General features: G+C 41.4%; 1 protein-coding gene across 1 annotated transcript in view; it reads right to left on the minus strand.

Moving 5' to 3' along the window:
* LARGE1 (LARGE xylosyl- and glucuronyltransferase 1) overlaps positions 1-12101 on the minus strand; it is a 328203-nt gene that overhangs the window by 49259 nt on the left and 266843 nt on the right. Inside the window, exon 10 of the mRNA XM_081879465.1 lies at positions 3946-4101. Coding sequence (XP_081735591.1) covers positions 3946-4101 — 156 coding nt within the window. The remainder of the gene's footprint in view (positions 1-3945; positions 4102-12101) is intronic.

The following is a 12101-nucleotide window of genomic DNA, read 5'->3' on the forward strand; positions in this document are numbered from 1 at the left end:
TAAGCCATTGATCTTGTAAACAATGAAAGCTACCATTCAACCAACCCTCAAATTATCTGAGGCAGAGCTGTTTTAAATCCTGTACTAGTATTTTCTCTTGTGTGGGGCTAGCCTGCCCACTGGGCAAATGTAATTTCCACCCCTCCCAGCACCAGAACTACAAGGAATGCCGAGCAGAACATTTTGGCGAATTGGCACTAACATTCCCAGCGGGAACATAGGAAGTGCCTTATTATCCTGGTTCCCACCCAGATCATGATGAGAGAGGCTCTTACTTGAGAGTAAGGAAGAGATCTTCATTGAGACAAACAAGATATACAAGCTCAGCAAAATTTAGTGATCACAATAGCAGCTACGCTCAGGTTAGCTTCCAGGAAATGAAAGGTTAGCCAGGCTAGAAGCAGCAGGTCAAGTCCAAGGAGTCAAAGATCAGGGAAAGGAGGCCAGAACTGCACAGGAAAAATGGAGTTGTCCCAATGGGGTGCAATGCCCACCTGCCAAGCTTTTAAAGGTGGGCCAAGGGTGCCCACTTGCAAGGCTCTTGTTCCCAGGTCTCAGCCCCCCCGGTCATTCTCCTGGTTTTCCTTCTTGTCCATCTTAGTCTGCCATTCCCGAGCCTGGCGATGCCTCAAGACTCATGACAGGACATTGGTCTATCAATCTCAGTATTGTCTACACTGACTGGGAGGTGCAAACCAGGGTGTTAAACAGGAGATATTCCTCACCCATCCCTGGAGATGCCAGGGACTTTTTGCAGGCAAAGCAAAACAGAATGACAGCCCTTCTCTTGTAAGGAGCAGCCTCCATATGTGCTGCTGCCATCTATCTCTGAGTGTATCCTTTATTGTCTTACCTCCCCCAACTCAACTTGATCGTTTGCTTTTTGGAAAAGGGAAATATTACAATGAATGAATGAATGACATTTGTATTCCATTCCATTCCATTCCATTCCATTCCATAAAGTTACCTCTGTGCTAAGGTATGCTATATAAGAGTGCTGTTAGCCAAGCTTTTGAAACATGGGGACAACTGACTTCAACTGGAAGTAGAGCATTCTGTGTCACTGGTCCCATGCTGAGGAATACTCTTCCAGCAAAGATTCGGCCAGCATCCTTGCTGCTAATTTTCAGACTTCTCTTCAAGCCTATCCAGTTGTGCTAAGTTTCTCAAGGTGAGCTAGTCATTTTTATCTTGTACTTGCCTATTTTGTTGATATTTTATATGAGAGGGCTATCTGTATATGTTTTAAAATAAATGAAATAAAAATAAATACATTGCAAGGCTTCCCTACTTGGTACACTGGTAGTCTGTGTTAACAATTTATGGCAAGTGACACAGTGGAGACTATAGGCTCACAACTAGAATTGCCGTTTAAAGGAACAGCCCCTCCTTTCTCTCCGTGGTTTTCAGATGTTAAGTTTTCAGACTTGTATTCTAAATGTTGTTCACGTAGTTGGAAAGATTTCTTTTAAAATTGCAGGTTTTGTAAGGTATTTTGAAATATCTACTTAATTTCTTCTCTGTGTTGTTAGGAACACCTTTTAAGATATAAATAAAACTCCTCCTCACTTTATTGCAACTAAGAAAGGAGTACATTTATTGCTGGAATGCACTGAGCAGAAACTGAAAGGAACTAGTGAGCGAAAATAAACTTAGAATAAAAATAATGATGAACTACAGAGGCCTCATTGGAATGTATTGCGATAAAAATGAGATTTTGCTTCCAATTTTAACCAACCACAGCAATGGAGGATTACGTCCAAACCTAGCCAGATTATGGTTAGTCTTCATGGAGTGAGGAAATAAGCCAGCTTCAAACCATGGTATGTGAAGCTGGCTTGCTTCCATAAACAATAGCTAAAATCAACTGCAATTTATGGTTTGGAGACATTAAGATAAACAGTAGTTAACTGAAACTGGAAAGAAAAGTTTATAATCTTGTTCTCATGGTCACACTGACATAGGAGAAGGGAGCATACGAGCTCCAGGCTTGTATATTTTACGTCTAAACTGGGCCAGTGTGTTTGAGGGTTTAGTGAGAAACTGTAGTTCTATCTCGTAAGTTACAGTTGTGTGTGTGTGGTGTGATGCTTGAACTGGGGGAGTATATCTAGAGGTATATGTAATTACCCTTGATTTTCAGATATGAAATTATGCACAATAGTTAGCTTCATGAGTTCTAAAGCAACATGACTGTCTCTTTAAGAAGTCCAGAAGAGAAGGAAAATAACTCCAAAGGGGGTAGTGGTGGTGGAGAATCAACAGTGCTCCCTCCAATTGCAAGTACAGATGCCTGGCCAGACTGGCATCTGTCTGGCTACTGCTTCCCAATTCCCAGCATCTGCTGCTGCTGGAGGCATCCACCTCACTTTGCCTAATGATAAGGCTGGCCCTGGCACAGAGTAATACATCTTCACTCTGTGGTTGGTAAGAACCTTTTCATTTTCGTTTTGCTGAGAGTTGTGAAACTCCACATGCTCAGAGTAGTGCTCGTAGTCCACAAAAGGTTATGCCATAAAATTTTGTTAACTTTTAAGATCCTACAGGACTTAATTTGTGGCACCTAATTTCATTGGGGGTGTGTGTGTCCTATTTTGGGAACTGCACCAGGACCCCCAACCACCCTAATTCAGCCTTGCATTTATTCACCATTTGTTTGAAGTGTGGCCAGCTATATACATAGAGGAAGCCTAAAAGTAATTGTTCAGTATGTATTCCTCTGCCACCAGCAAAGCCCTCTTCCTCACAGGGTGGTTGTGAGCATAACACAAACAACAGTTATAAACTATCATGCATATTAAATTGCAGAATTTAGGTAATGAGGAATTTTGGGGTGCCCAAACTCCTTTTCTTATAGGGGCACCTAAAATTATCTGCCTACCTTGTTTCTGCTAGTGAATTCTCTTGTAGGTGGCTTTGCAAAAGTCTGATTTAAATGCATCATGCAGTAAATCCTGCCTCTAACATTTTAAACAAATTGATACTGCATACAAAAAAGAACACACCTTTATATATAAATATCCCCGCATTTAACTTAAAAAGGACCACTTTGCCTGAGGGATTTGAATTGCAAGTTTTGTTCTACTTGTCCTGAACACTGCTATTGTGCTTCATAGGTACATGGAAGGAGGAAGAACTCAGCATATAGCTATTACGGAAGGAAACTAGCTGTAATTTCAAACAATTTCCCACAATAATTGCACCTTCAAATGCTTTCCCATTATACAGCTTGCAATATATATGCAGAAATACGAAGACACATAACTTTTCAAAAGTATAGGTCTAGCTACTTCCATCTCTTCATCATTTCAACAATGTAGACTATTGAGATTGGGGGATGTTTTGTGAATCCAGTCTCTTTTCCATTGCATTTCTACTTGGGAGTGGGCAGGGAAAGAATCATAACTTAATGACAGATCACATGCTCTGTGTGCAGAAGGTCCCTGGTTTAATTCCCAGCCTCCCCCATTAGAAGAATTTCAGGTATTAGGGCTGGAAAAGTCCTTGAATAGCTTGTGCCAGTCAGAGGGAAAGGAGGGTGGTAGAAAGTGAGAAACAGAGAAAAGAGAATGCCTCACCTACTATTGGCTTTGGCTTGGCAGTCACCAACAAATTACCCACGAAGACACAAGGCCCATGGCAGAAAAGGGTTCCCCACACCTGCTTAAGGATACTGGAGATTCTACCCCTTTTCTTGATAAATTTGTAAAATAATCTGTGGGAGTCAAGTCTGAATGACTGTTATGAACCAGTCTGTCGGTATCTGGGAAAGCTATCTTCTGAAAGTTGAGAGAGAGAGAGAGAGAGAGAAAGAAAGGCAACGGACTCTACAACAACAAACCTGTACTCTTTCACCTGGGATACAAGCCTCCCTCCCTCCAAGTTGCACAGGTCCATGCAAAACAAAAGCCCATCCCCATCTTAAACCACACGCTTCCAACTTACATTTTCGCTGTTGACATCAGCCTCACTGGGGCATCCAAAGAGTTCCCGCCTCAATAAATTCCCGTCATACTCTAGAAATGTCAGGTAGAGGTTGCGGAAAAATTCAACGTGCTTGTTCTTTACTCTCAGCTTTTTGGGTGAGTTCCAATGGATCACCTAGGAGAAAAAAACAAAGCAGGCATTCCCGTCGTGAAAACGCAGCCACATTTGCCTGCTGGCTTTAAGGAACATCTTTCTCACTATTGTTACAATCAGTTTACTTCGTCCTTTCTCAGTGTTGGAATCTGAATGAGGATTGGAGTAGGTGGGCACTATTTAGGGTCTTCCACAATTACCTTTTCTTCAAGGAAGCTGGAGAACATGAAGCAATGGGAAAACATTCCTATCGAAGAAGGACATACAATAGGACTCTATCTCATACTCCTGCATCCTTACAAACAGGGATGCATAACTTGAAGGCTTACTGGGATGTGAATTTTCTGGAAAAGTTTGAATTTGAAAATTCAATATTAGTTTGCACTGGAAATATTTTTTTTCTCTGAGTGATATAACTTAGCATGCTTATTTTACTTGTATTGAGTAAACAAAGCCAAAACTTTTGAAACTGTCAAGCTTGCCTAATGTTTAGTTGCAGTTGGCAGCCATCCCCTGCTACTAATGAACTTATGAATTGGAAAAACTTTCTGCAGGGAAAAAAATTAAGCACTGGGAAATTTTCTTCTCCACACCGCTGAAGTCTTGTGCTGCATTGTGCATGAATACTGTGTCCTGCCAGCTTCAACAGCTCACCTACTGTGTCTTCAATAGAGGCCAGGCAGCCCATTTAAAAGGTGTCACCCCACCATTCCCTACCCCCAGCCCAATCAACAAGCCACCATTCATTCTGCTTTGATAACGTAATGGGGAGATGATAATAGGGTGAGAATTAAAGGCCCTGAAGAAAAACCTCCAGTGGGGATCAAGAAGTGACAGATTGGAACAAATTCATTTTATGGAGATTACATTTTAGGCATAAAATGGATTCTTTGTTTCAAGCATTCCAAAGAGGCCAAGATGTGTGTATGCATGGAGGAAGGGAGAGAGAGAGGATTTTGTTGGGAACGCTTCCAAACTGGGGCTCCTGAAGGCTTTGTACATCCATTAGAGAAATTACATGTAGGGGCGGCAGCACTCTGAGCAGCAAAAAAATTGCCAAGAGCTGAGTAAGCAGTGGCTGCAGTGCTGTATCACAGCTTTATTTAACTTCCTCATGGCACTTCTTATTACTAATCTGAAAGCATCTTCCTTAGGCAATGAGACCAAACCTATTTGGAATTTCAGAGTGCCGACTATGCAGCAAGGCCAAAACCAACCGCTGAGGGATAAAAAGAGCTATATAAACAAAAACAAGAAGAAATGAAGTCATCTCAAATCACTTAGGATCATACGCTACTTCATATTCTCCAGTTTCCTTGAAGAAAGGGTTTAACTGTGGAAGACCCTAAATGGTGCCTCCCTACTCCAATCCTCATTCAGAATGTGATGCTGGCTAAAACTTTGTCTGCTTGTAAAAAGGGATGATTTTTGCTGCTTATGTGGAGTGTCTAGTTTTAGCTCCAAAATACCAAGTCTCCGAGTGGTGCAGTGGGATGGTCATGTAATAAGGCACAGTGAAATTGTTTGCTGGTCTGCACTACATTCAAATCCTTCCATGTGAATCACCCCTGGAGAAATAGGCTCACCTTCTTTTTTAGCCCATTGCATAAAACCTAAAAAGCAGAGTGTGTTAAAGTATTACTGAAATCATAGAATCATAGAGTTGGAAGAAACCACAAGGGCCATCGAGTCCAACCCCCTGCCAAGCAGGAAACACCATCAGAGCACTCCTGACATATGGTTGTCAAGCCTCTGCTTAAAGACCTCCAAAGAAGGAGACTCCACCACACTCCTTGGCAGCAAATTCCACTGTCAAACAGCTCTTACTGTCAGGAAGTTCTTCCTAATGTTTAGGTGGAATCTTCTTTCTTGTAGTTTGGAACCATTGTTCCGTGTCCGCTTCTCTGGAGCAGCAGAAAACACATTTCTCCCTCCTCTATGTGATATCCTTTTATATATTTGAACATGGCTATCATATCACCCCTTAACCTCCTCTTCTCCAGGCTAAACATGCCCAGCTCCCTTAGCCGTTCCTCATAAGGCATCGTTTCCAGGCCTCTGACCATTTTGGTTGCCCTCCTCTGGACACGTTCCAGTTTGTCAGTGTCCTTCTTGAACTGTGGTGCCCAGAACTGGACACAGTACTCCAGGTGAGGTCTGATCAGAGCAGAATACAGTGGCACTATTACTTCCCTTGATCTAGATGCTATACTCCTATTGATGCAGCCCAGAATTGCATTGGCTTTTTTAGCTGCCGCGTCACACTGTTGGCTCATGTCAAGTTTGTGGTCAACCAAGACTCCTAGATCCTTTTCACATGTACTGCTCTCAAGCCAGGTGTCACCCATCTTGTATTTGTGCCTCTCATTTTTTTTGCCCAAGTGCAATACTTTACATTTCTCCCTGTTAAAATTCATCTTGTTTGTTTTGGCCCAGTTCTCTAATCTGTCAAGGTCGTTTTGAAGTGTGATCCTGTCCTCTGGGGTGTTAGCCACCCCTCCCAGTTTGGTGTCATCTGCAAATTTGATCAGGATGCCCTTGAGTCCATCATCCAAGTCGTTGATAAAGATGTTGAATAAGACCGGGCCCAAGACAGAACCCTGTGGCACCCCACTAGTCACTCTTCTCCAGGATGAAGAGGAACCATTGATGAGCACCCTTTGGGTTCGGTCAGCCAGCCAGTTACAAATCCACTGAGTGGTAGCATAGTCAAGACCGCATTTTACCAGCTTCTTTACAAGAATATCATGGGGCACCTTGTCAAATGCCTTGCTGAAATCAAGGTAGGCTACATCCACTGCGTTCCCTTCATCTACCAGGCTTGTAATTCTGTCAAAAAACGAGATCAGGTTAGTCTGACATGACTTATTTTTCAGAAATCCATGCTGACTATTGGTGATCACAGCATTCCTTTCTAGGTGCTCACAGACTGTTTGCTTAATGATCTGCTCCAGAATCTTCCCTGGTATTGATGTCAGACTGACTGGGCGGTAATTATTTGGGTCCTCTCTTTTCCCCTTTTTGAAAATAGGGACAACATTTGCCCTCCTCCAGTCTGCCGGGACTTCGCCTGTTCTCCAGGAATTCTCGAAGATGACTGCCAGTGGTTCTGAGATCACATCTGCCAGTTCTTTTAATACTCTTGGATGCAGTTCATCTGGCCCTGGAGACTTGAATACATCTAAACTAGCCAAGTATTCTTGTACTATCTCCTTAGTTATTCTGGGCTGTGTTTCCTCTGCTGAATCATAAATGAAGTTGCCTTCCTTGGTGGAAGCAGAAAAATAAGTGAATGCAAGCAAACAGCTTTAGAAGGATGCAAGTAAGTGATTTTGCCCAAATGGCAAAGGATGGGAATTATTGATCACCTAAACGGTGGGGAGGAAGACTATTTTAAGAACACAAAGGAGAAAACGAGGAAGGGAAAAGTAAGAACATTGCTATCATTTCAAGCTATAGTCCTCAAAACTAGAAGATAATTTCCTTTTCCAGTGTTCTCAGTAGAGCCTGACTGACTGCCACAAATTTTCAACCTGGGATTCGGAACTGAGCCAGTACGTAGCTATTACTAATTATGATCAAAACAGCCATTCCTAAAACCAGTCTTTTAAAGAGCAATTATTGGAGCAAACTGGGTTTCAACCCTGAAAAATAAATTCTGGCAGTTTATTTGTTCAGAACTTTGAATGTTGCTAGAGCGGATTTGGCAAGCTCTACAGGAAAACCAGCCATCAGACAAGAAGAGGAGAATGGTAGAAAAATAAAGGTTTTCATTCAGTTGGATCCATCCACTCCACTCTTCTTGCTTCAGTAGAGTAGATCTAGAACCCATTTTTCTGACCTTGCAGGCAGCTACAATCAGAGCTGTGCACACATGGCCTTCCAAAAACTCACCGCCATCTTTGCAGGCAGAGAAATTGTGGGGATCATTTCACTGAGTTTCTCCAAGGGAGTAGAACTTATACAATAGTTTCTAGGGGTTGGGCCTCACCATTAGCAGAGGCATTAACGCTGTTGGTGTAGCATTATGCTAGGGCACTCTGTGTGGGGGGAGAAATTGCAGGGGAGTGAGAAAAAGAAAAAGAGAGACAGAATTTTTCCTCAACTCAGCTCTAAACAGATTGTATTTATTTGGGGTCTGGAAATCCATTCGTAGTGCATACCTCTGAGGACCAAAATGGTCTCTGGAAGCATGAAGCCCAAACTGAGTTACAGATACTGTAAGCCCTGAACGGTTGGCATCTTTTAGATTTGTGGGTGTACTATGGCCAGTCTAGATATTTGTATTTGTCAACCTCAACTCTCCAGGCAGCTGTAAATTGAAAAGTTTTCGCATTTCCAAAAGCTAGTGGGTATCAAGAACTTGATATTCATGATTTAATTGGAGCTGAAATGTGTGTCAGGAATCTGTATGTGAACAGATGTCCAAGAGAGCCTAGACTGGGTTGAATGAAAGTTGAATGGAATTGAATAGTGTCCAGAATTCTTTTCTTTGAAGGATAGGCAGGTGTTAACATGATTAAAGGACAGAAGGAAACAACCAAATTTTTAGTAGTGCAGGGGCTGTTGTTGTACAATGACAAAAATCAAGATATAATAAATGCTGCAAAATCATTTAGTGCTTGAGGTGCTCAGTTCAACCAATAAAAATAAGTGATCTAGCTGGAAAGATAGCTGAGAAAGTGCAGTTCATTCTTTTGTATGGAGAAAGACTGGCAGGCTAGACTACAGGGATGGGAAACTGTGGGCCTTTGGATATTGTTGGATTCCAGCTCCCAACATTCCTGACCATTGGTTATACTGCCTGAGATGGATGGGAGTTATAGTCCAACAACCAACACACCCTTAATCTTTAACACTGGACATGTCTTGCTATACCTGCAAGTTGTGTGGATATTACAACAAAGCATGAAGTGGTCCTGAATCATTCCAATCAGATTCCAGTTTCCAATCCATCAGAAAAAGATTTCCCAGAATTAGAAATCAATGATGCATGGATTTGGGAAAAAGAAAGAAAGATTGCATGGAAATGGCTCATTGCTGGTACTCCATTGTTCAGGATTACTGTATGTTTTGTTGTAACAACCACTTGAGTTATATTTTTCAGGCTAATTTTGTATAACCTACTATAACTGTTGCAGGGAGTGGGGTATTGATCTGTTCTGTTCTTGTTTTACTGTGTATTATGTGTTTCTTATTTTTATGTAGTGGACCGCCCTGAGATCTATGGATGGAGGGCGGTATAGAAATGTAATAAATAAATAAAATAAATAAATATGTACTTGTGAGTCCAATATAGCACTATTTTGTATGTACTCTGCTCTTGTATTTGTGTTGGGCTTGTTGAAAAAAAGATAGTTATCATGCAGATAACTATTGGAGAAACACATGTTCAGCATTTGTGTGCTGTGTGTGGTTCTTTGCATTCTGGCCTACAGTCCTGTGTATATCCTTGTAAACTTCTCTGAGCAACTGGAAATTTACACTTTTTGTAAATTCATTAAGCACCCCACTGCACAGGTTATTGGGCTGGACCCAAATGCAAATTAAGAGCTGTTCATGAGTAACTGCACAGAACTCAAATGCATTTATTTACAAATGAATGTGCTGTAGAACTGCAGCCTATTTGAAACCAATATACATAATTAAATCCTAATTCGGCTGAAGTCAATACTACAGTTACACATTTCAAATTCAAGAACTCTCAGTACTGGAGGACACTGAATTTTAACTCAGCATTTCCATCTTAAACCCACAGAATCACAAGCCCTTTACTACTAAATGCTCAAATAGAGATTGGGAATACTTGCTTCCCAGATCATGGCAGGCTCATGCACATTTCTGAACTAACACTGTCTATTTTATTTTTGTTTATTTACTGCATTTATATCCCACCCTTTTCACCAATGAGCTTAAAGTGGCACACTTGGTTCTCTTCCTCCTCATTTAATCCTCACAACAACCCTGAAAGGTAGGTTAGGGTGGGAGGCAGTGACTGGCCCAAGGTCACCAAGTGAGCTTCCTGCCTGAGTGGGAATTTGAACCTGGTCTCCCATGCTGTGCCGTGCTGGCTCTCTCATATATAATATGACATTAAATATCAAACACCACCTATCTACAGATACATATAAGACCAAAACTGTAATGTGTTATTTTTCACTTATAAAACCCCAACTCAGCTAGCCTTACCTTCTGAGAAATTCAAAAAAATACAGCTAATTTCTATTTGTATTTTTCATGTTAACTGCCTTAAAGGGCAAATACTTCTTAAAGGTCACATGCTACTTAATTTGAGAAAATAAGATGGCCTTTTCAATACTATTGTTTTCCCCTCGCTTAGGTTTTATCAGAGAATATGCAGTTATTCTTTTAGTTTGTCTACTTCTTTTTTGAAATGTTAAGGCTGAAATCGTATACCCACTTGCTTGGGAGTTACTCAATGAGGCTTACTTCCAAGTAGACATGTAAGGTGAATTACAGTTGCATTGTAAGTTGAATATGAATTTCCCACAGACTGACATAAATATAGTATACTGTCTACCACTGATAAATTGTATAGTACAGTGGTGGTAATTATGTTTTGGTAACTATGAAACTGGAATAGTGTAGCAGTCAAGAGAATGAGTGGAGAGTCTTAAATTCATATTTCAGCTCAGCTGTTAATTTGCTGGTGGCCTCCCCAAAAAGCCTGGCCATGGAAATGCTGTCAATTGAAAATATACCTTGTATGAAGAGAGCAGTCCTTCATTGAGGAAATGAGCTTATCACGGTGCTTGGATCAAAGACATGAGGAGCCCAGTTTTGGACAGAAGGGCTCCATTAACATTTTTCAGCTGCCACGATTGTTTTGCTAAGCTAGAGAGTTTCCAGGACACCATTGCAATGAGTCAGCTCGGTCTTGACTTGCAGTTGGACTTGCAGGAGGTTCAGCAGGTGAAAAATGTTTGAGGTGAATCTGAAATGACTGTTTTGGGTTAAGGCCTCTGAAAAATGCAAATATTAGCAGACAAGTTTCACCAGGTTGTTCCAGTTTGGAAAACATGGCCTAGGAAGACAGGGTGACTCACATCCAGCTAGTTCATTTTTCATATGGAGAGATTTGATTAGGATCACAATCCAAGCATCTGTTGGTTCAACATAGATTACATTCAAACTGATTGCAAATGCCAGGCAATGTATTTCTGGGGCAATTTCTTTTTGTTTTTATAAAAATAAGAAGTTAAATGAATTTCTGTTGAACCATCCATTCTTCTTACCCCCCACAAAAGAAAACTATGTCTTCTCTCATGATTTTGAATGTCCAGAATATCTATGTTGTATCCTTGACAACCAGCAAATTCTCTTGCCTGACTCACTCAGTGAGGTCACAACTCATTGTTGGGGAAAATCACAATTCATTAACTTGTTGTATAGGATTTCAGTGCCGTGTGGTCTTTGTCAAAATGCTGCAACTGAAAATTCATTGCACAGAGAAAAACACATTATTGCTTGAAATGTAAAGAATCTAATCTGAATGTAGTCTCTATCCAAAAGTGCTGTTGACTGAGAATTAAATAGGACCTGCTGTATCCTACTGTATACACTACAGCAGGGGTAGCCAAGTTGGTGCTTTCCCTATGTTGCTAGACTACAACTCCCATCATCCATGGTCATTGGTCATGCTGGTTAGCGTTGCTGGGATTTGGAGTTCAGCAATATCTGCAGGGCATCACATTGGCTAATCCTGCCCTCTATCAATGTACATAGTATGAGTTTCATGTACCGAATTGGACTGAATATAAGCCACACTTTTTTTTCCAAATTCCGATCGTGAAATGTTAAAGTGTGGCTTATATTCACGACCTTACGCCGCTGTCAAAGCGGTGCGGCTCCCCCCTAAAAAGCAGCCCAGGAGCACGGGGCAACGGCGCATGTCCTGTCCGCCACTCCCAAGCCTCCCCCAAGCCGCCAAATTTTAAAGGTGCAGCTTATTTGTGGGTGTGGCTTATATTTGGGGCAATATGGTAGATCATTTTAATGTT

The sequence above is a fragment of the Podarcis erhardii genome (genome assembly GCF_964252035.2).
Source record: "Podarcis erhardii genome assembly, chromosome: 10".
NCBI classification, from domain to species: Eukaryota; Metazoa; Chordata; class Lepidosauria; order Squamata; family Lacertidae; genus Podarcis; species Podarcis erhardii.